Consider the following 25,710-nt stretch of genomic DNA (forward strand, 5'->3'; position numbering starts at 1 on the left):
AGGGAAGAAGGTTTAAACCAAACTCTGTTGGATGGGGCTGGAGCACTTCATAGTAAACTGGGAGAGCACAATAGGAGGATGGGAGGTTTTGAATGCTTAACAGAAAACATTTGTGGCCCATGAATGAAATAGCTCCAGCTCCCAGCAACAATGACAAAATTGTCACAGCAAAAGGGAAACCAGGAAAGTACTTAATAGCAAAAATAATACCAGTGGTTTGCATAGCAGTAACATCTGTGACTATGTCAATATAAGCACAATAAAGAATGAGAACTGTCTTCATTCAGCTTTAAAAATACCTTTGGGTGGGATACAGAGAGAAAAATGAGCTGAGGGCTTGCAGGGCTAGAGAAATCCCAGCTGTTGGGTTTTGTGGACTAACAGATTTTTTTCTAATTGCCACTAATTTATAATCTGGGCAAGAAATTATTTCCATTCTTTTCTTCTGCCCTCCAACTCTTTGACATCCAGAACAAACAGATTTTTGCTTTTGAAGATTTTGATTCTGTGATGCCTCTCATAGCATGAAATGAGAAATCCTAAATTAAAATATTCCAGTGCCACTTGGCCAATGGGGTCTGCAAGCCAACACTCCAGCCCAGGACAGCCTTTCCACACAGCTGGCTCTGAGGTGTGCTCCTGCAGACCAGGAGTGATCTCTGCAGGATCAGAAATTATCTTTGCAGGACCAGGAGTGATCTCTGCAGGATCAGAAATTATCTCTGCAGGACCAGGAACGATCCCTGCAGGACCAGCAATGATCCCTGCAGGATGAGGAATGATCTCTGCAGGACCAGGAACAATCCCTGCAGGACCAGGAGTGATCTCTGCAGGACCAGGAATGATCTCTGTAGGACCAGGAGTGATCCCTGCAGGACCAGGAACGATCCCTGCAGGACCAGGAGTGATCTCTGTAGGACCAGGAACAATCCCTGCAGGACCAGGAGTGATCTCTGCAGGACCAGCAATGATCCCTGCAGGATGAGGAATGATCCCAGCAGGACCAGGAACAATCCCTGCAGGACCAGGAGTGATCTCTGCAGGACCAGGAACGATCCCTGCAGGACCAGCAATGATCCCTGCAGGATGAGGAATGATCCCAGCAGGACCAGGAACAATCCCTGCAGGACCAGGAGTGATCTCTGCAGGACCAGCAATGATTCTCTGTGCTTCCCCAGCTGTTTCCTGGGAATAGGAGTGGCCTGGTGAATCCCACATGGCTCACACCACACGGTGAATGGGACTCCTGAAAACCCCTCACTTGGTTTTTCATTTGGCTTCTCTGTAAACCCTATAACCCCAATGTGCTCCCAGAGCTCACCCAGTTCCTGCAAATCCTCTGGAATGTGTCCAGCCTGTCACCCCAGCAAAGCACAACATGCACCTGGATTCCTTTGTGCTCTCTGTCTGCTGTACCTGCCCTGGGAGCTGCTCCACAGCCCCCAGAGAGATATTTCAAAAAGTACAGAAGACAACAGATATGAAAAATTATAGGTTTTACTCTGCAGGGCAATGATTTATTGATGCTGAGAGCTTAATTTAGTAATCAGACACTATCTGAAGAGAAAAAAAAAACCCACTCGGCCACGGAACAGTTAGATGAGGAAGCTGTTCCAGCTTTTGATGTAGTTTTGTCCCAAATTCAAAGACTGGGGAAGAAGTTATCCAATTTACTGAAATCCAATCTCATACTGAATTTCACCTAGGGCTGTACCTCAAAGCAGAAGGGACTTAGTCATATTTTTACATAACTAAATTCCTGAGTCACATTACAGAGGGGATAGTCAAAGGCAGCTGAAGAACAACTTCTGCCATTACATATTTTCTCTTTATAGTATTGCTTGTAAGGGATTAATGTTGTAAGACTTATTTCAAAATTGAAAAGCCTTTCATCATTGATTACGGCTCATTTCTCATTCAGACTCACATGAATTCCCACAGCACTAATTCTGCAGCATGGTATCAAGAGCAAATGATGACTGCTGAGCTAATTCTAAGAAAGCAATAAATAATTTGCAATTAATCATCTGTTAAAGCAATAATCCTTTTGAAACATCTCTGCAGTACTGCAGACTGCACAGGAAGGAAGGAATGCAGCTGTCTAGAGAGCATTTCTGGATCTCCCAGCACTCTCTGAGCTGGGTTAGGGAAGCAATGTCAAAATGCTGCCAGTTTTATCCAGCTGAGATTAATGAAATGATGCAGTGGATGCGAGATGCACTGAACTCCTAGGTCACACAGAAAAGGGCCCTTGCAGCAGCCCAGCACACTGCAGAGCTCTTTCACATCTGCATTTCCCCTCTAATGGCACCACCCGTGACCAAGTCTTGCAGGAAAAAAAGGTAATTCCAGCCCTTTGTTTCTAAAGCCATGATTCCCCATTTCCTCTTGCTTTGCCCAGCCCCACATGACCCTTGGGGTCTCTCAGCCTTGCTCCCAGCTCTGCAGATCCCCACTGCTCCCAGGATGTTTGATCCCAGAGATCCAGCCCATCCCCAGCAGCTCAGGCCATTTCCCCCCCCACAAGCTCAGGAGTTACAAGTCATTTCAGAAATATGATCTTGATCACATCAACTCCGCTGCACCTCACTGCACTCATTAAGCTTCATTTCTCTGTGCAAAAGCTGGGTTTATTCCTTTCTGTAAATTATCCAGTGATCTGGAGGCCTAAAGAATGCTCCCATAAAATTCATCAGTGGCTCAGTGTCAGTTCAAAGCTGTCAAACCTGCTGATGCATTTCAGCAGCATTTACTGTGCTTCATTAATTCTAGATCTCAATGTTTTCAACAAAATAATGAAGTTATATATAACTCCAAGCAGCAGCACCAATAAATCCTTCAAGCCTTTGGCAACTCCTTTAATCCAAAGTAATCATGTTTCCTTGTATAACAAGTCTTGTGATGTCTGTAATAGCATCTCACTATAGTAACAACAGCCTTCATGTTATAGCTCTCTGCATGCCTCAAGTATTAATCAGTTCCCAGATTTAAATATGAAATTAGAGAACTCTTGATACTCTTCCTGAAACAGATATGCTAATCAGAGCCCTCCCTTCCTCCCAAATTTAAAAAAAAAGTCCAATAAAGATCAGGCCTGTGGAGTTGTTGATGCTGGAGTTAAAGATTGCAGCTTGCTGGTTATTGCTGTGCTCCATTACCTCATCCCTTCACATTAAAATAACAATCCCAAACAGCCAGTCTATTCTATAGACAGTTTTCTCTGCCACAAGCTCTTTTTCTTGGCTTTTAAACTGAAGAATGAGAAATAAAATCTCACCAGAAGGTAGGATTGCAGACTTTGTGCTAGAACTGGGAATATAATTTGCTTTCAAATGCAGAGGACACAACCACCAAAACATTTATTCTTCAATTTAGAAACTTCTTAATGAAAGCTACATTCTTCTATTTCATAAGAAATAGAGTAAGATAAGAAATAAGAAGAACCTAAATACTAGCAATTTTCCAAATACACTGACTTTTCTCTAGTATTGTCCTGAAAACTCCTGCAGTATCCTCCAGCAGCTGTTACCTAAAGGGATGTTAGCACTGACCAACCTTGCTTGAATTTAACCTCACTTAGCAGAAAACTTTGTGACCTTCATGCCTCAACTTCACTAAAATGATATTTAACAGCATTACTTCCTTTTCCCAAATCTCCCATAACCATCTCTCATTTCCACTGTACAAAAAGAAAAGTCACAGTCTGCTCCTTGAACTTTATCAATATGTTTGGCTATAATCAAGATTTTACTTTGTTGAGCAATCCAAACATAATCTGCAGGCATAGATCTACAAATTAAACCATATTAAATTGCATATTAAATGCATTCAACAATTTGATCCAAACACTAAAATATAGATTAAATCTAGAAAGCAGAAGTATTAAATGCAAAGAAGTTTTAGGGGCTGGAAATAACATCTTATTTTGCATTTGCATCTTCTTTGCTTGCTACCCTTTTCAGATCTAGAAAGAAATGAAATCCAGCCTCAGTTTCATGACTGCCTGTCCCTGAAAAGACGCCCAAGGTATCAGAATTTCTTGGATATGAAACTATTGCCTGTGGAGGAAGAGATGAAAGGAGTTTTAGTGCCTGAGTTACTCTTGCAGAAAGGTGAGCACAGCAATCCCAGGTACAGCACCAGCAGTGTTTTCATAGGCACCATGTGTGGCAAAGGCAGATCCAGAGATTAGCACACATAAATCACTCACCCAGGGAGAAAAAAAAAAGCCTCCTGGATTGCCAGCTAAGACAACTAACCCAAAATGCATGTTTTCACAAGGGCTATTCAAAGAAATAGCATGAGTGGGGAGAATGAGTCATGGGCCAGCAAGCTTCACACACTGCAGCTCCTCAGAGTGAGAAGACAAAGGGAATTAGGATTTAATTTTTTTTTTAAATAACCAAGAAGCATTAGCAAAACCAGCTGCTGCACTGTAATATTTCTAAACAGCTTTGTTATGCCTTCATAGTTTCTTCCAGTAGGAGTTTTCTCTTTCTGACTTGCACTGGGTTTGCTGTTGTTGGCACACAGTCTCAGTAGACATTAGACAAATAAACTTTTCAACAACATAAAGACTTTTAAAGCTGTATCTCTTAACCCCTATCCCCTTGAGAGGCTGGAAAGTGGTTGCTTAATTCTTTACAGGTTTACTTGTGCCTCCCTTCTCTATTTCTATGACTGATTTTCTTTAGTTCCCAAAAAATAAATAAGCCTCTAAGCAGTTATCTCCACCTAAATCACAGTTTGTATCTATTTCCTAGCAATGGATTTTTTGTATTTGTTGACAAACCTATTGGATTTCACACTCGATTTGCAGGAGATTAAATTCATTGCCTGGTGGGCTTGAGTCAGTACTTCACAATTGCAGTTTATTTTGTATATAACAAGTACTTCAACAGAACTCTCATTTTCAGATGACAAAGTACTGATGTACTTGCACACGTAGAGTTTTTCTCCAAATTTATTTCCATAATCTCACAGCTTTAAGGTCATTCTAACTAGACCAGTTTTATTGTTTACTTTTGTTTTAACTGGAGCAGAGTCAATTCACCTCTTGTCTTAGACAGTCCTGTGCCATTAAATGGCCATTTTGCAATATTTTACACTGCAGTAACCAGACAACATCTGCACATGCACCTTCCTGCACAGAGATGGCAGCAGAACTGCTACACACAGACTTCAAATCACAAATCAGCTCTGGGAGCTGATCCTAATCACACTGTAGCCATGAATTTCCTTCCTACCAGGGCTTGCAGCTCAGCCTCACTTTTTAAAAGTTCTGTTATAAGATTGGCAGGTCTAGATTTTCTGTTTATCAAAACCACTCCTATTTATTCAGTAAAATGGCATTATTTTAAGGTTGCTGTGTAACAATTAAATGACTAAAAATCATCACCACACCTGTAGGATAACAAAAAGTTTTCCTGTATATGAAAATAACAACAAACTCAGTAACTCACAAGCAGCTTTTGCTTTATGAAATATCACATGTAGGAAAAGCTTTGGTGTCCCAGACTCAACGCTACAAAATGCAATAGCTCAGCACTAATTTGAAGCACATTATTTAATACCTAGAGTGGGTTTTTTAAAGGTTAACAGACCAAGAAAACAGAAACTCATCCTAAAACTTTTTTAAAAATGTTTTAAATTATCTCCAAACTTAAAAGTGAGACACTTTTCTCTTGGCTAATTTTTTGTTACATGTATAACAACACAGACTTGTTTGATGTCTCTTCATGAGGTCAGACACAACTTTAATTTACAATTTACAAGATTTAACTTTCCAACTATTTTGACCTTAAATTAACTAAGAGAAGTCACTGCTAAGGAAAAATTATCACTGAAGAGATAAGAGAGAACCAATCCTTATCTTCTCAAGCACAAAGTGGCTCATCTTGGAATCAAAGCTGGGTTTTAACTACAGAATTGGTCATTAATTTTTATCACTCCTAAGATATCAGGTGGTTTCTCCAGGACTCCAGCCAATTCCATAAAAACAACTATACTGCATGGCATATTTCAGCTGGAAGCCAGGTTTTAAATGTGCTCCAAAAAAGTGCTGGAAAAAGGAAACTTCAGGAGAACCTGAACTACGCTGAGGGAAAGGAAACACCAGCACTTTGCAGAGATGTTCATTAAAGTGCAAACACCAGGAAAATATTCAAATAGAAAGAGAGCCCAGGCCAGTAAGAGCTAGGTTAATATTCATTTTAAAGGCTCTCAAATCTGCCTGTTTTATAAATTAGTGTCAACCCAAACTCAGTACCAACATGGATGCAAATCTTGAAACACTCACTCTGGCAAAATTATTTCATGGTTCACAAAGGAAGAAACCCTGAGCCATGGTGAAAATTTCAGCTGAGAAGTTGTTCACAAACAGTTTTCCATATGAGATTTCCAAATAGGAGCATAAAATTGATGTTCTGTTCTTAAAATTTGTGGTGCTTAATTTCCTCTGTGACTTAGCAACTGCTGGCATTGAAGAGAGGCTGTGCTAAACCCACAGGATTTTCCAGCAGCTCTTCATATTTCAATTGACTTTATTTATTACCATTTCCTATATTCCTATATATCTCCTATATCCCACCTATATTTACAGGAAAATCAGTCCCAAAGTTGAAAAGAAGCCACTGCTGCTTGTGCAGAGAGGTTTTGGGGTGTGAAGCAGCTGGTGGCAATAACAGGCACCAATGCACTTGGGAGGTGTGATAATTGCCTGCATGGGCTCACCCTGACAGAAATGACTCCAGAGAAGTCCAGGAGATGTTTCCAGAGGAAATCTGGACTGTCAGGAGGAGGCAAACACAGTTAATAATGAAAATACTCTGGTGGACAACATTTCACAGGCTGCAGGGTGACCAGAGCACATTGATTCCTAATGAAGTAACTTCATTAACACTTGAGGGGGTGCTGAGGCAGCCCTGCCCCAAGACATGCACAGCACCTCTGGGTGAGGCTGCAACAGCTGGTGTTCATTGAGATCTGGCACTGATTTGGCTAGCAGCAAACCTTCCTCTTTTTTAAAATTTTATTTGATTTGAACAAACACTCATATGCACTTGGACTGAGATGCACATTGTAGAATTTATGGTCTTAATTAGAATTAAAAAAGTTCATCAGTGTGTTTGTCTGTGTTGTGTAATTTCTTATTCTTCACATGAGAATAACAGAAAGCACCCTGGACAGTCTATTCATTCTTCTTTGTGACAAAGTATATTGGAATGGAAGAGATTTAATCCCTGAATTATATTATTTCTCCTTTACTGGAGATTTTTCCTTCAAAAGAAGAGGAGTTGAGAGACTTTGAAACTCTTTTTAGAAGAGAACTGCTTCTCCAAAATGAAGATTTTATGGCTTCAGTCTAGCAGTTCCCTTCAAATTTTTGGAGTGCTGTGCTCATCATTATCTAAAATTACTCTAAAATCTTCAATAAAGTACAATTTAACATCCTTTACCACCAGAGCACAAATCAGAACATTACTTCTTCAGCCCCAGTACTCCTGGTTTAGGAGGGAATTCAAAGGAGGCATGAAGAAGAGCAATGCACCCCTGCAGCTGGAGCTGGATTCTTATGGAAAGAGGAAAGGCCAGAGCCCCCTTGGGAGAGAAGGGCTGATATTGATCACCTGCACTGATCAATGCAGCTCACCAAGAGGAAAAGCAGCCAGCAATTATTGTCTGCAGAAGCTTCATGAAGAAGAATGCACATTAATGCTGCTGCAGGTTTTGTCCAGGTTCTTCTTGCAGTCTCTTCCCCTCACATAAAAAGTGATGAGATAATAGATTTAGTCCTATCAGCACTTTCCATTTTATACTTCAGGAGACTGACTGCAAAATTTTACATAGAGATTTAAAGTCTATCAATGTTTTGACACTAAGACAGCAATTTAGTTAAAAAAAATGACCCTTAATTGTAAATTAAAGTTGTGCCTGACCTCATGAAGAGACATCAAAAAATAACCCTATGAAAAAAAATATACAGCAACAAAACCTGTTGCTAACAAAAATGCCATTATTCCATTTCTTTCAGTGGGTTTTTTCCCCATATATTTGTTATTTCAAACAAAAATGATAACTGGATACCAAGCAACTGTCTTTCCCTCAAACAAAAATAAATGTGTGCACAAGCCCCTCCCTGCCCTGAAGGGACAAACACACATTTATTCAGATATCTCATGAAACAGGAGTATTTGGGCACATCACTCTGACGTGACTCCCAGGAAGGTAATTTGAATATAATTAATGATAATAATTGAAATTATCATTGAAGGCATCAAGGGAAAGGCAAGAAGCTCATGTTTTGGTAGCAAACAGAGGCACCACTTTACAAGTATTTCCAAATCCTTCCAAAAGCAGCAAAAGGCACCAGCAGAAAAAAAAAAAATTACCATTGTTCAAAGAGCCAAGAAACATTACTTGATAAATGAAGAAAAATGATGACACTAATTGACATCATGAGAAAACTCAAAAAGAAAAAAACAACCCACCTCCTGAAAGAAAACAAATTAATCTCTTAATCTCTTAAGAAAGAAATTCCAGGGCAGGCCTGAATCTGTCAAAGTTAATTTCTCCAGAAATGCACCAGATTAAAAACATGAAGGAAAACAAAAAAGCTCACAGTCACAGAAATGACTCTAATATTAATTTTGGGCTACCCATCAGTAATGGTTTCTTTAGGAAGTTTTCATAACACCAAATAAAATCAAATTCTGAATAATACTTGGCTAACAGAGAAGAATTGCCAAGTTACAGAATTTACTGTTACAATATTGTTGTAGCTGGGTTTTTCTGTTTTGGTTTTTTATTTTTTTGGCTCTTCATATGTTATTGTTTCAGCATCAAATACACTGCATAATATAATGCAGAATCAGAAACAAGCAGGATATTTTTAATAGAAAAGCACACTGGAAATTCTGAATTTTCTTCCAAATTAGGACAAGCACAAAGTTCCTTTTTAACACCAGCTGCTTATTCTACAGCTAAGCCTTGTTCCTTGAGAAATGACTGAAAAATGGTCAAAAAATGGTCACAAACCTGAAATAAGTGCAGAAATTATAAAATTGGGTAGTCTGTATTTTCTCTGAGCATTTTACTACCATGAATACTCTTTTTTTTCCATTAATTAGAATTGTTTGGGATACAGTAAACCAGCACAGAAAAGGTATTTTGGAAATGCCAAACAGGTCTCATTCACTGGCTACAAGAACATGCCACAGAAACTACAGATACCTCACTTTTTGTGAGAGACAGAAACTTGAAATACAACATTACTGAAGTAAAATAACACAGACATAATGACCTGCTGGCACCATACCTGACCTTTAAATTCACATTCAAATATAGGAACTCTGCTACAGATTTGATTTTTTGTTCCAAAGCTCTTTATGACCCTCTTGGATTCCAACTTCTACCCCTTCTTGTTTTTGAATCAGAAAACCAAGTGAAAATTGTATTTCTGGTGTGTGTTTTGTCATCTTCTTTCATCCTGATGAAAGCAGGAAGTGCAGTAAAGCATCCAAGTAATTCAGGAATTGAAATGCAAAGTAAGAAAAGTATACTTACACTTGTGTCTTATTCCAGAGAGAAAGGAGAATTACAGAGAGAAGTGAGTTGAGCATATCAGCAAAGCTGTTATTCAGGAGGAGAAAACCTTAGCTTGAATTAGAAATTTTAGAGGAAAAGCATCTTTACATCTGTACAGAGGAACCCTTTGCAGGGTTAATCTGGAACAAAGCAGCTGGGTTTAGGGATGCATTGCTGTGGAACAGTCCTGGGCAGCCCAGCCAAGCTGTGCCCTGGAAATTATTCACTTTTCTGCCTCCAGTTCCACAGCTCCAGCCCTGAGTAACAACCCAAGGATGCTCAGGCTGCCTCTGTTTTAAGCCCAGCCATTAAAGTCGACTGCAGGGCGAGCAAGGGCCAAGTTTAACATCTGAGCTTTGCAGAGAGGAGCCCCAGGGGTGTGGAGATCAGAAATTCTGTTTCCATCAGCTGGGGCAGCTCCCCAGAATGAACTGCATCCAGAGTGCTGCAAGGGAGCTCCTCCCAGCCTGCTGCCCATGCTGCACAAAAATATCAAACTGGGGGAAACAACCCCAAAATGTTCCACAGAATCTAAATTAAAGCCAGATGTGGAAGGAGCAGACGCCTGAAGTGCACTGTCAGCTCAAGACAGGATAGGAAAGCTTCCTGGTGTTTTTATTAATTGTCACGCTAAGGAAGTCGTGGAAAATATTTATGATTTAAGAAATAGGTGTTCTGTTGACTAAAAATCCTGCAATTCATGTCAACTTTAAACCTGTTCAAACCTCAATTTTAAACATGTTTTGTTAAAATGTATTAAATGTTTAAGTTAATTAAGTTTTAAATGTATTAAAACTTTAAACATATTTAAATGTATTATTGTATTTATATGTAAAATGTATTTATATGTATAAAATGTAAACATATTATGGTCAACAGCACAGCCCGGGAATAGGAATTAAATAGTGCAAGTAAAGAAAGATTTGCACTAAGTGAAAGGTCTCCCATATCTCACTGCAAATTGTGTTCCTTAAATCTAGGCAAACATACTCGGTGCTAATAATGTGGGGGGAGTTTTCATGGAAATTCAGACTATCCAAAAATGTTGTATTTAACATTCACTCCCTACAGAACATTGCTTATCCAGATTCTTTTTTAGGCAAACTCAAAACTTAGAAAGATTTTCTCATTAAAGCACTGTTACACACACATCATGAAAGCAACAAAGCATTTAGGTGAATTAAAAATAAAAAATATTTTTAAAGATTTGAAATGTAAAAGCAGCACAACACTTTTTCTGACCACAACCACAACAAAACGCTCTTGGCAAAATGTTCAGTGAAATGCTCTGAATGAATGCACATTTTAACAGAGAACCTTTTAAAAATAAGCACAAGATTGAGTAGTTCCCTTATCAGATGCAGGTTTATTAGTGAAATAGCGGGGATTTATATATGGAATTACAACCCAATTATGATGTTACTGGGTAAATAAAAGGTTGGATGACATCTAACCTTACAAGTCTGTTTTCTTTATAGGTCTGGACTAGCACTGGATAGATTTTACTAGACAGGAGGAAAGGAAAATCTGCAGTTACCAGAAGCCATTTTATGGTCTCCAAATGCATCAATAATTCACAAAATCACTCTGAGGAGTTTGAGTGGTGAAAAGTAGATAATTTCTCACCAGAAAAATGAAACATTCCCATCTCAAACCAGACCATCCCCACCTGGTGAAACCTCTCAGTGCTTTTGCTGCAGCCTTTAGAGTGTATTGAGAATATCTCGGATCAAAGCAGCACCAACCTCAGCAAATCCAATGGCTCCATTTTAGGGAACACATTCTGCCAAGAGCAGCTCCAAAGCAGCCAGAAACCCAAAACAATCATTCTGCAGAGCTCCCAGTGTCCAGCTGCAGCGTGGGAAAAAGGAGCTCGAAATACAAGAGAAAAGGGGCTCAAGACAGGGGAGTAATTCTGCAGAAAAGATATTAAAGGAGAGTAATTCTGCAGAAAAGATATTAAAAGCACTCTCTTGTGCACCTAAAAAATTTATGAATTGCCCCAGATGATGAACTGAGAGACTTGTGGAGAGGCACAAAACAACCTCTTTGTCTTTCAGAGCCAAAATGTAATGTTTTTCAGTGGCAAAATGTAACAAAGAACTGGTTTTTAATCCAAAGCAAGCAGGGGTGCTCCAGAATCTCCACAAATAATCTGCCTGTCAGCCCTTGCCATTCAGAAACACAGATTCACCAAGACTGCTCAACTGGTTAACTGCTGAAAGAGATGAATTTTCCCAAAAATGCAGCAATCCTACAGGGAAGAATCAAGCCAGCTCCCTGGTTTTATGGCAATTAACCTAATTCGAAAGCATGAGCTCTGCAAATACTTTGTATGTCAGATTTTCCACCTCTGAGCAGTGATTTCACTGCATAAACCACACTGAAGTACCCCAGGATTTTTGAAAGGACACAAATTCTGGGTTTTAAGCAAAACTTTGAACTTCAGTAAGTTGCAGTAAACTCCACCAGACTCTATTTTGTAGAGAATATCTAAAACCTCACTAACAAACACCTATTCTGAAGCTGCAAAAGGGATTTATGGATTAATAACTGCTAAATAATACATTACTAATTTTAATTGTTTTTACATTTTACGTTAGCAACCTAGACACTGCAAGTCAGGCCTGGCAATCAGACTTTAATTATTGCTGCTGTTAATGAGCAGCACGTGTTAAAGGGTGCTTGTTTTCCCTTCTGGGATCCCTCTCATATATACATATATATATTTAAATTTTTTCTAGGTATGACCATGCTGACTTCAGAATGCATTAGGCATTTCACAGTTCATGTTTCCAGCATCTGCTACAATTATTTTTCAAAGGTTAAACATGAGGCAGAGAGCAAAGTCATCGTTATCCACCCAAAACTTTATTAAGAAACACTGCTGAGCCCTTTCCAGCTGAAAAAACAGCCCCAGCACTTGCACAGGCTGCAGGGACTGCAAAGCCACTGCTTCAGAAGCATCCCTGAGATACAGCTGTGCCAAAATTCAGTGATGATGCACAAGGGTAGAGATATTGGCAGGGCAAGGAAGGAATGCAAATCACTGTTAAATATAATATTAGGAGACACCTGTTTGATTTTTTATGGAACACAGCATCACAGCTCAGTACTGAGTTATCACCTGTGCTGCTGTCCATGAGATCAACCACACCCTCAAGTTTCTGCCCAAATTCCATTTTTTGTCACTGGGCAGGTAAACAGCATTTCCCCCCCCATATTAGAATCCACCAAGCAGGGTAAATACATTTTAATTCACATAAAATTGCAATTGATTTCCTCACAGCACATAACCCAAGTCACCTGCTTCCTTTGAAAGTAATATTTAAAGACTCAGATACAGAAAGTTACAATTAATTTAAGAGAATGCCTAAATCATTGTGTCAATCATTCTGTAAATGAAATACCACTGCTTAATTCTATCATTTGATCACATGATTAATTAACGTTCAAATTTTATTTGCTTACCTCAGCAGCCTGTGTCTCCTGGTGTAATAAAGTCAGACCTGTCAAATCTTCCAAGAAGGAATGTGAAGAATTAAAAACCTTAGCTAGGAAATTAAACCCTTCTCGTTCATACTGCTCAAGGACCTGCCAAATAAACAAACAGAGAAGTATTTCAAATATAATACCCATAATCTGATTCTCATATTTGGCTCACAAAATAAAAGCAGAATCTGAACACTCAGAAAATGACTGGATACCACAAATGGGTAAAAATGACAGAGAACAGAACAAGAACAGAACAATCATTTTCCCCAACTCCATTTCTACAGTGAGGAAAGGTGGAAGCAAGAGAGAAGAGCAGTGGGGTTTAAGATTTCCTGCTTTAAATGCATTTTTAAGCTTATAACACAAGGCAGATGACAGGGCGAGAAGGAGAACTCGGCTGCACAGCCATGAAAGGAGCATTTGAGTGCCACAAAACACAGTCAAAGCCTGTTCCATCTATCAGTGCAGGGGAAGAGCCATGCTGGGACACCTGAGCAAATTCCCCGAGTAGGTGTCCAAGCCCAACATCCCCCCAGCCTCCAGAGATTCGTGGCTCTGAGGCTCTTGGATCCTTCTCTATTTTTCTGCTTTAATTTTCCCAGCTTATTTCTTATTTGGGCAATCTTACAGGCTCCTACAAGAACTGTGAGGTTTGGTTTCTGCTCCTCTCGAGCCCTGACCATGAAGAATTTTATTTCAGCTTTAGGGAAGGGGTTGCCAGGCTGATTTCAAGCCAGTGAGATACAGATTGAGGGTAGAGAAGATAAATATCCAACGTGACCCCAATCCTACAGGCTTTATAACAGCAAGCAGGCAGGAAATGGAAGGAGCTTGTGCCTGAGCAATCCCAGGATCCATCGTTTCCTTATTTCTGTTCCAAGTTCTGATCATTCCATCCCTTGCTCTCAGATGAAGCAGCTGAGCTTGATTCATTCCAAGCAGCTTTTCCTGCAGAACCTCAAGGAGCAGAGCAGGATTTATGCAGGGAGCTCAAAGCCACAGACATTTAATTAGAAAGGAGCAGAATGTGACAGGGAAGGATCACCAGGATCCAGAAGAGGCAGGATTTTCACAGGAATAGAAATACTCCTATCAGAATTCATCAGATCACAGCTACTCTCAGCAACCTCACTCCTCCCTAGTTTAACAATTCCTAATGGTCTCAAACACCCATTTCATTGATAAAACTGTGGGAATTTGCCCAACCCAACATTCTTCAGCAAAACACATCCTGTGAGCTTTTACACTGACTCCTACAGGAATTCAGGCTCATTAAATACCATATTTATGTTTAGCTGACAGGATTCTAAGTTAACTAATAAAAATAGACTGGTATCCTCACTCAGCTGTTCATGCAAAACTATCTAATGCATAATTAGGTACCAAAAAACACAAACAGAAACAACTGAAACAAAACTATGAAAAGGAAGACAGGTATATAAAAGGAGATTACCAAACATTTGGCACCTTTCTAACCACACTTATTCTTCTAAAATAAACAAAATCAGCACTTCACATTCTCTTCCTTAATCTACAGAAATTTTTCTTTATATGTTAAAGATTTATTTTGCTATAGGGGTTTGCATGTGTACAATGACTGATAATCATGAATTAAAAATGAAAAAGGGATTTAAAAAAAATTATTGGGAGCATTTCTTTGTATTTTTCTTGAGTTTTTTATTCCTGAGATAAATGAAATAATACGAACATTCACAATGCACTACAGAGAACTGAACAACTTCAGCATTTCTTTGGAGATGTGTCCTTTCAATATTATCCACTAAATATGGTGGGATTGCACTGTGGATTTACACAATTCTGGGCTTCAAAATCCCACTACAACAACCCAAGTGCAGCAGTCTCTTGCCCAGTTTCCAACCCTGGAGTGTTCACAGCCCTGCCTTTGGGAATTCCTGACCTTGGCAGGGTTTTTTCCCACCCTTTTTTCCCCCAAGGTTTTTGGAGGAACCACAACCCAGATTTTTGGTGCTGCAGGACAGATCAGAGTTCATGGCCCACTGAAACCATCCCCAGCCTGGCCCAGTGAACCTCTGCCTTATTTTAAATTATTACAGCACCTCAGAGAAACACAGGGACAACAACACTGAGATATTTTGGTCTCTTCCCAGGGGCAAAACTTATTAAAAGATGTAAATCACCTCGGGCTGTGCAAATATTATGAGCAGAGCAGGGAATTGAGAGCAACCTTTCTATATACAGCTCATCCATCAAGCAGCCCTTAAACCTGGCTGGGTTTGTTATTCAGCAAACTCTGCTTTGATCCTGGCTCCCAAAAACTGGGATTTGAGCCTGGAGTGAGAATTTCCAGGTGCTGCTCCCTCAGTCAGTGCAGGAATCCAGAGTGCCAGGGTGCTGAGCAGGAGGTGCCCTGGTTTATCTCAGGGATGGGCAGACCTTGCCAGCCCCTGCCAGGAATTCTTGAGCTCACCCTGGCACCCAAAGTGGCCAGCACTGCCTGGGCACGGAGCACCTGGCACAGCTTTCCCTAAATCCAAGGGCCCTCTGTGCTGCCAGCAGTGTGGAAAATGCCAAGAAGTCTCTCATTAAGTGCCTTTTCAAGTACTACTATAAATAAAAATTAAAAATGAATATTTTCATAAATATAAATAAATCACAACAAATTAAAATAAATATATAAATGTAAATATAAATATATAAATATAAAAATTTATATAAATTTATAAATATATTTATATATATTTATATTTATAAATATATTTATATATACATATTTATATTAATAATTATATTTATATATAAATATAAATATATAAATATATAAATTAAAATAAATATATAAATATATAAATATATAAATATATATAAACAATATAGAATATAATTATAAATTATTATATAAAGTTTAGTCAGAATTATTAACATTAATATAGATATTATTAAAATTAACTAAAATATTAATAAGGTCATAGATCCAGGAGTTGCAGGTACATTATTTTTAGATTTTTTTGTACTGGTACATTAATATGACTAAATCTATTGCTATGGAAAGACAGCAGTATCTTTGTTACCTCCCTGTGTGGCAGAGACTTTCCATAGTGCCACAATGGCAAAGTCAGGTTTGGATGACAAATCTGACCATACACACAGGATCTTAAAAACCTAAAGCACAACAATAAAGAACATTTTTTCCCCTAGCAGCAAGCACAGAAGCCTGAAAAGCTGTATTAAAAAGTGTACTTGCTGATTATAATGACTTGCTTTTTACAAAGAGGACAGCCTGCTGAATGGAAGTATTTGTTAAGTAGTTTTAAATCCAGAATTCCAGGCACACGAGCCAATAAATGTCATATCAGAAAGGCAAAAAAACACCTGCAGCAGCACATTTGCCCCTGAGCAGGTACCACTGAAGAAGACATCCACTATAACAAAAACCTTTTAATATTGGCAGTGACTGGGATAACATTTTGTCACCCTCAGGGACTTTATTTCCCAACTGAGATGATGAAAACTTCCCAGTACCACAAAAAGGAGGAATTCCATGAAGCTGCCCACATCTGACCTTTCCTCCCCAAATTCAGTAGCAGCTTTTCTCTGATAAAGGGAACAGGGCACAGATTTGTTCAGCAGTCACTGAGAAGAAAAAGAATGAGGCAAAATAATCTCAGATTGCTGTGCCAGGAGACCACCCAGGGAGTAATCACACAGGAATAAAACCAGTCTGAACAACAAATAAGACACACAAAATAACTCTAAAAAATGTTTCCAGATTTAATAAGTGACCAATTTGTTGTTGCATGGAAAGGAAATTTTCTCCTGTTTAATCATGTCCAGCAGAGCCCAAAGGCCCAAGGCTGGCATGAATTTACTTTTGCATTTCTGAACAATTCTCATCCCTGGTCCCGCTGAGATCCTCCCAAGGAACAGCTCTACAGGAGCAAAATACTTGAGAAATGCTACAATTTGTGTGATTCTTGATCTCCAACCAGTTACTACTATCTGACCACAGGTGTACAAAATCCCACCTGAACTTTTCCAGGGAATAAACCCAGTCCTTCAGTGATGTGTCACTATGCAGCAAGTCATTTTCCAGGCAGGAAAAAAAAAAAATATAAAAGCACAGCAAAGAAACAGAAATGCAAAATTCTTGCACCCAGCCTGGCAAGCTGCAGCAGGAAGGATTTCTTAAAGAACTCTTATCTTTTCCTCACCTGCAGGTCACTTTTCAGAGCTTAGGAGAGCTGGAAATCACCAATTCCTTCTGGATTTCATGGCTGCTACAAACACTGCCAGGAGAACCCACATTTTCCCACCACCCTCTCCTGACATGCTGATGCCACAACCTTGATTTCAGCCTCTACTTCACAGAGCCAGAGCTCCAGAACTGGTTTATTTATTTATTTATTTTTACACAATGGCATTTTAATAGAACAAATCAAGCTGTGGATGCACACCATCCCAACAGGACCAAATCCATGGATTGCCAAAGCTTTCTGAGTAAATGATACCCAGGAACCCATTTAATGAGCAATCTTTTTCTTCTGGCCTGTTTACTGAAGTTAAAAAAACCCCAAATCTCATGGCAGAAGGAAAAAAATACAGGCTTGGAGTAAAAAGACTTGCTTTGAAATGAGAAACAGATGTGCAGCCTTGGTGTTATATTCTTTTTAACAGCATTCTGCAAAAAGTCCTCTCAATTGCTGGGTACAAAGACATTCAGAGAGAGAAGCTGGCTCCAGGATTGCTTTATAGCAGAAAAGTTAATATCTGCTTAAGCAAAAACACAAAAAACAAGCTCCTAACCCGAAGAGACTGACTACTGATGCAAAATTGGCTCGTTTTATTTCTGTCACATCAATTTCAAACTTTTTTACTAGTATTTACATTTGGTTTTTTTTTTTTTTTTTTCCCTCCTTTTCAAAGTAGGTTGCATCTGCAGAGCTTGAACCACTGCTGTTTACTTTCCAGGAAAAATAAAACATGGAGTGAATGCTACCAGCTGGATTATTTACACTAAAGATTTCTGGGTAACTTACCCCAAAACAAGTCCCTGGATTATTTACACTAAATAAGATTTATTGGTAACTTACCCCCAAAACAAGTTCCTGGATTTAAACACTCCCTTCCCTTAAAGGGGACAGGTACTTCACTAAACATTTCAGAATCACAAAATATCTCAATATTCACGGCTGTGTTTAGAAATTGGACAGGCCTGGATATATTTTTATGTGCTGTTAACTCCCTGCTTATCACAGGCCATGCAGCAAGGATAGAAAATTACTGTTCACCTGCTGAAAAGACATTTGGAAAGTAAGACAGATGTGAAAAAGCCTTGCCAGTTCCACTCTTCAAAATTCAATGTATCTGCTGTTAAAACAGCAATTTAATGTAAGTTTTATGCTGTGAAGAATCCTCCCAAATGAGAACAAGCTGAGCCACTGGGTTAATATTCAAAATTTCACTACACAACCCATAATTCTGGTTTCCTTAAAAAAATCCTCATTCCCTCTTGCCTTTTCACAAAGTTCTCAACTTTTATTGCCATCTGATCCTAAAAAGTTGTCAAGAAAAGCCTAATAAGGTGATGCTGTAATACAGCTGTGAACAGGGAGGCAATAAAATTGCACTTTTGTGAGGATCATGGAATGATTTTTTCAGGGCCTCAGTTCACGGGTTTGGAACAGGAAAGTCTGACAATATTACATGAAAAAAGATAATACTCCAAAAATTACCTCAAATGAAATTACCTAAAACTCGTGCATTCACTCATGATTAAGTCTGAAGAACAAAGATCTGCAGAAAGCTGTGCTCCAGGTGTGCACTGAACAAGGCCATGCTGCAAACACTGGAAATTTAGAAAGCACGAGACAAAAATGGCATAATTTTGGGCTCGTGTCCAAATCATGAAATCACCCTCTGCATACACACACTTTTCCTTCCCATCATCAGCATTAAAAATGAAAGTAAACCAGAATAAAACCTTAACTAATCCAAGTATAATGTGCTGAAAAATCATTTAAGGTAGAGATTGTTGTTTTAATTCAGGGTAGGAGAGGAGTGATACAAATGATCTTTGCCTGTTGCTATTTCCTACCCTGATTTTGAATTGCACTGGGCAGAAAATGGAGAATTAACTCACTGAAGAATCAGCTCTGAAAGGTTTCAACAGGGATTTTTTTAGCCTGAGATTTTTCAGATCCTTTTAAATAATGCAAAGGAAGAAAGGAGAGTTTCTCAGAAATTTAAGAAATGACAGTTTAAGCATGGCCTTATGAACATTTAGTTCCTGGGAGATGCATGCATTGTTTTCTGGAATAATCTTGATGTGCTTCATCAAGTAGCCATTTTCTCTGATAAGAATATTTGACAGATAAAACTGCAGAATTTTGATTTTAGCTGCTCTTTCCTTTCTTAAATATTTCTCACAATTTATTTCAACTGTAACAGCATCCCCAGATTCCAGCCAGTTAAAGGAAGTTTCATTGCACAGCACACCAGCTGAAAGTATTCCCTGCCTGAAAACAAAGAGTATACAGATATGAAAGGAAACAGAAGGACCAAGAGAAAAATCAACATCTCATTTCAGAGAGCGAAAAAGAGGCACAGAAGGGGTTTTTGGTAGCCAGCACCAAAAGATCCTGTGTCCTGACCTCCCTGAGCACGTGGGTACCACCCTTCAGTCCCCTCCCTGCTCACTCCAGGTTTTCCACAGGATGGATGTTTACAGCTTGGATATTTACAACTTCATTTATCCCCACTCTGCTTCCTGTCGAGCATTTCTGCTGCTGAGCTCATCAGCAGTCTCAGCATGCTTGGCTCCAGCTCCTTCTGGCATCAGTCATCCTCTGCTGCACAGGGAGGCAGAAATCCCTGATCCTTCCCAGCCCCATCCCATGGGAAGGACAATCTGGGACTGGATCTTGGCTTAGACATGCACAGGGACAGGAACCTAATGCCCTTTTTTGAAGGAGCAGCATCTACTGTCTCCAGAGAACCCCCAAAGCTGGGAGAGAAGTGAGGGCACTCTCAACATGAAAAGAAATTTTTGTTCTCCCAGAAAAGCAACAGCCTGATGCTGGATGATGCTTTGGCTGCCTGCACAAAATGTGGGTTTGCCAAAGGCAGGAGTGACCCAGCTCTGCAAGGCTGGCTGGAGGCACCAGCAGCCAGCAATGCCTGGGTATTGCCCAGGTGTGGGAACAAAAAATGTCCCTCAGACATTTTTGGATGTTCTGGGTCCAGGTCAGAAGCATCTGAGACCCTGGCAGGCAGCTGCAAACAGCTGTGATTTTGGGTTTGAACCATGGAACGATTTACCAACCTTGCAGGAAGAACAAGAAGTCACAAAAGTTTAGATGTTATAGTAGAAGTAGTCACAAAGCAAAGGGAAGAATTTTTGAGTGCTGTACAGGGGGGTTTTGGTTTTCTACATGGGCGTCAGAGGTTTTAAGATGGATTTGGGATTTGGGCCTGCCCTGTCCTCCCTCTTTCTCCTTCCTTGCCTCCATGTTCTTGGTGATGTTGGCACTCACAGATTGGTTTAGAGTAGAAAAACACCGTTTAATACAGGTAACAGGCATTGGGGAAAAACTGCAACCATGTAACACGTAATGTACCATATAAAAGATAGAAAAGCACCATTTAATATAGGTAACAGGCATTGGGAAAAACTGCAACCATGTCACACGTAATGTACCATATAAAAGATAGAAAAGCACCATTTAATATAGGTAATAGGCATTGGGGAAAAACTGTAACCATGTAACACATAATGTACCATATAAAAGATAGAAAATCACCATTTAATACAGGTAATAGACATTGGGGAAAAACTGTAACCATGTAACACGTAATGTCCCATATAAAAGACAGCAGCAGCCCTGGCGGGGAGAGAAGAAGCAGTCGGGGTCAGAGAGGATGTCAGGGTGTGTGTGTGCCTCTGCCTGAGCTGTGAGCAAACCACAGCAGCCCCAGAAGAAAATCTTTTAGATAACTTGCAATAAACAACCATGAGACCAAACAACAGAGACTGCTGATCCTTTCTCTGGAAGCTCGGGTTGGAGGAGAGACTTTTCCAGCACACGGAGCCACCCCTGACCTAGGGTGAGCTCTGGCACCCAGGAAATGAATTTCTTCCAGGCAGCCCTCCCCTGGCAGCAGCACTTCAGCGAGGAGGCAGATCTGGCACCCACTGAGCACCCACTGCTGCCACTGCCTCGGGCACAGCCTGCAGCTGCTCAGAGCTCCCCAAAACCACAGCTGGAAAATCCATGTTCTGTGGACTATTCCAGAGCAAAGGGGTTTAGAGTCTGGATGTGCTGCAATACCTATGGAAACAGCACTGGAGGAGCAACAGCGTTTTCTTCCAAATCGTATTTACCAGATTTCATCGATTTCTGCTGTTTTACCATCTCTTAAAATTGAATTCCCTCCCCTCTTCCAATTTCAAACAAAACAATTTGTTCAGACATCTATATGAGGACATCTGTATCTGCACTGTGGAAAAATTGAAAAAAAGTCAAACTTAGCTTAAATTGTTCAAAAATATTTGTAAGCAAAGATCAGCTTCCCCCTAAAGCAAAGCTGATGGTTAGTTAAGCTGAAGAAAACGGACAGCAGGGTAGACAGACACCTGTCAAAGACTGCAATGAGAATGCAGGAAAACATCTGAAAAACGAGTACAATAATTAAAGTAGAAAAGATAATTAAATTAGAAACAACTTACATAATTTATAATATTGTGTCTCCATGAATATGCACTGAATCCTTGGAATAACTGAATAACTTGGGAATAATAATAACTGAATAACTAATAATAACTGAATAACTTCTCAATAATCTAGGAATAGAAAGCACTAGTCTGCAAACATGCAAAAATCTTATGGAAGGAAAAAAAGAACAACTACAAATTGCTCATATCCAGCAAAATAAACAACTGATCTTTTGAGTTTCAGGTGGGATCTTACAGAATGAGGTATGGAATTGATGGTGGGATGAACACCACCATCATCATCATCATCACCCCAGCACCACATATTGAATATTCCTGAATTTGAATCCAGTTCAGTGTTCTCCAAGTTGGTTTTTGCAGTTCTTGTAGGCAGGTATTTCAAGCCAAAGTATTTTAGTTGAGTTTTGTTTTAACTGACAGCAAAGGAATTGTGTGACAGCTTCACAGAGAGATGACAAGACAGCACAGATTATCTCTAATATAAATAATTAAAAATTATATTCTAGGCTCAGGTAGATATTGAACATGTCAATAGCAGAAAACTGCAGTGATGCTGTGTTTTTCCTCATTGATAGTTCCTTACTTTGTCCTAATTGTAGTTAGAATTTCATTGAATAGGAAGAAGAAATACTGGCAAAAAATCCCAAACAAAAAACCCTTTAAGACACATAAAATTTCATTTAAATGCAACAGAAATACAACCTGTCAGAAATTATTCCATTGTCTCAAACAATGGCAGGTTTCCTCTTTCCTTTAAACCCTGCTATTTTGAAATTTGAACGTAACAATGGGAAAATTCACTTTTATTAATTTCTAAGAGAAGTTCTACATTTAACTCAGGATGCTGAAAATGTGTCTGGGTGTATTAACAATTCATTCTTCAAGTCTCAATGAAATCTATCCAATATTAATACAGAGGCTGCACTGTACAGAGACTTGTCAAATGCTCACATATGTACATTCAGGAAATAAGAAAAGTTATATATGGACTTTGTTTCACTGACTTCTCAGCACAGCTACAGAAATGACTCTTTTAAAACATTCTCTTAAATTTTTGAAATGTTCAGTCCTGAAGGACAAACATTTCTTCCCATTTCCTTCATCATTTCTGCAAGATACTTTTTCAATTTTTTAGTACAGGAACAACCAAGGCTTTTCCCCCCCATGACTTTTACATCCACACAATACTTGACTTGAGAAATGTCTAACATAAAAAGACTTAAAGGAGTTTCATTGACAGATCATCCATTGCTACTGGTAGAAAGCAAAGAGAAATGTCTTAGTGCAGTCAGGGCAAATCTGAAGAGCCTGGAATCAAAATCAGAATTATCTCAACTGAAAAAGATCAGTGAGTGAGTGATTCTTGCAGGTTGCTGTCATAAGTGATCAGAACAATTTCAAATAAAAATGCAGGCACAGCAGTTAGCAGAGGAGAACAATGAGAGCATTGTTGAGGCTCCTTGATGACAGATTTCCAAACTGCAACACTCATAAATAACTTATGCAACCCCAGCGCTCAGCAAATGCCACAGCAAAAGGGTTTAATGTATTCCTGAGATGGTAAAAAGGGAAAACATCTGCAAGGGCAGGGGAATATCCTGACTGAAAACAGAAATTGTAACATAATGCCAACAATACCATCCCGGATCCCAGTGTCTGCCCCTTCGTGACGCGGTGAAACTGAGAAACATTCAACGTGAACTCAGTGGGTAAAAAGCCACTTCAGCAGCTCAAGTTCCCAGCAAATGGAGGAGAAAGTTGGGAAAGACCTTGAAAATTAGCAGAGAACCTTGTGCTGATTTTTATACATTTCATAGTGGGGGTAGTTACATGTGAATGACTCTAGTAGGGGAAAGAGAAATCTCTTTAAGGAGAAAAAGTCAGATTTCCAGCACATGGGTGCTAAATTTTAACTCCAGAAGAAATGTGAGCTATGGGTAAAAAGAGAGGGTTTTTACATCTTTATATCTGGGTTGCTTGGTGGCAATTATCTTTTGTGACATTGAACTCTGTATCTGTGGGGTGTCCTTGTTCATTGCATGATACACAAGGAGAGCAATAAAAGGAAATGTTCATTGCCCTCATTAAAATAGAAACACTGGCAGTTTTGCACTAAATATTAACATTCATGATTTAAGGCTTTAACCAATTTTCTGCAAGGATCAGATCTGTTTCCCAAGGAATTGCAGCTTCTCACTAGAACATAAACATAAATAACAAACAGCTTCATTTTGTTCCCAACAGGGTAAGCAGGTTAATTAGCCCAGTCAGTAATAACTAACGTTCTCTCCTGTAAGTAAAGCAGTTGTTACAAATGGGTATCTGTGGGAAATGGATTTGCAGAGAGTTTTTAGGGCTTGATAGATGCTTCACACAGTATGTATTTGTATGTAAACTTTGAGATAAGAAATGCTGATTTAGAAATGCTATGGAATAGGAATGACATTGTTGCGAGAGAAACAGAGTTAGAAACAAGTTTCAAAGGATGGCTTTGTAAATAAGATTGGATACTTTGGAGAAATAGAACTATGAAAGATACATTGTAGTAAGATTTATGAGGAGAAGTTTTACATTATTGGCTTTAAGGCATCTATAGTATGGTGTAAAAAGCTGACAGGCCGAGAAATGCTTATAGTGTTTTGTAATTAAAAAATAGGTTCTGATTGTGATAGTGTGAATTATAATATCTGCATTCTCTCACCCTTCTCATGAGACTGAAAATAGAATAAAGGTTTTCAAAATGCCTCTCAGTTGTCCCATCTCTGGGTCAGACAAAAGTATTGTCCAACAAATCCATCCTAAGGAACTCGGGAGTCTCCCTTGCTGGTGCCAGAACAAGTTTGGCACCAGAAGAGCTCTCGCTGCTCTCTCGGTGCCCTGAGCTCTGACAGGGATTTTTGACATTCCAGCACAGCTTCTGCAGGACCAGAATAAGACAGAGGGGGAATCATACAAGGAAAGATTGGCCCAGAATAAAAATAGATTGGTTTCCTGCTGCGACCATCCCAAAATTCCTGAACAACTGCCTGCAGGAAGCTTCTCTGGCACGTGGCCTGGGCAGGACAATTCTGGGTAAGGAAGAGTTGGCTGCTTGCATGTCTGGCCTCTGCAGCTTCAAAAGCAAAGAAATGAAGAAACGACTGAGTCAAAATGAAAAGGACTCAAATCTCCAAACATGCAGATCATTAGCAGCTTCTCCTGAGTCCTCTAGCTGGGCTGGATGGCTTCAGGATGCACTGGAATTCTTCTAAAATTTCTAATTCATTAGTTTTGTGCTTCAAGAGTCACAGAGTGACAAGATCTCAAGAAGGAGAACGCTGACAAAAGAAAAACACAATGAACACAATGCCAGCAAATAAAATTCTATCTCTGCTGAAGTCCGAACCTCCAGTAATTCTAACATGGAGCAGGATGAAATACTAAATTACCTTATTAAAAAGCAAACCCTCACACAACAAACCAACATAGAGACTACAATTAAATCGTAATTGGATTTGTCATTTTAAAGCATCAGCATCAGATTTCCTCATAATGCAGGGTGACATATTCTTATGCTAATAAATAAAGTTAGCAAAGTAAACAAAGGCTGTGTTTCTACTGTAAGGAAATCCGTGAGCCAATGGAGCAACCTTTTCAGCACACAAGAAATTCAATCCCCAAACCACATGAAAAGTGATCTCTCTGGGAATAGCACAGCTGCTAAAATCCAAGGCAGTTTTTATTAAATCATCAAGTCTGTTTATGTAAAACGGGGCTCTCTTAAAATGACCTCCAAGAGGAAATGATTTGCTAAGGAAAAATTGATCCCTGCATTGAATTTATCTGCGTGGATGTACATTTTTATTGTTTTTACATAGCAGTGTTTCCTGAATTGGAGATAAGGAGCAAATAAGAGGAAAAGAGAAAGAAAAAAGCTTCTT

At 39.3% G+C, this 25,710-nt stretch overlaps 1 protein-coding gene across 2 annotated transcripts in view; it reads right to left on the minus strand.

Moving 5' to 3' along the window:
* ATG7 (autophagy related 7) overlaps window positions 1-25,710 on the minus strand; it is a 78,828-nt gene that overhangs the window by 34,803 nt on the left and 18,315 nt on the right. For both annotated transcript variants that reach the window (XM_077786052.1, XM_021530467.3), the window contains exon 17: window positions 13,057-13,179. In XM_077786052.1, the coding sequence (XP_077642178.1) occupies window positions 13,057-13,179 (123 nt within the window). The remainder of the gene's footprint in view (window positions 1-13,056; window positions 13,180-25,710) is intronic.

The sequence above is a fragment of the Lonchura striata genome, chromosome 12 (genome assembly GCF_046129695.1).
Source record: "Lonchura striata isolate bLonStr1 chromosome 12, bLonStr1.mat, whole genome shotgun sequence".
Lineage (NCBI taxonomy): Eukaryota > Metazoa > Chordata > Aves > Passeriformes > Estrildidae > Lonchura > Lonchura striata.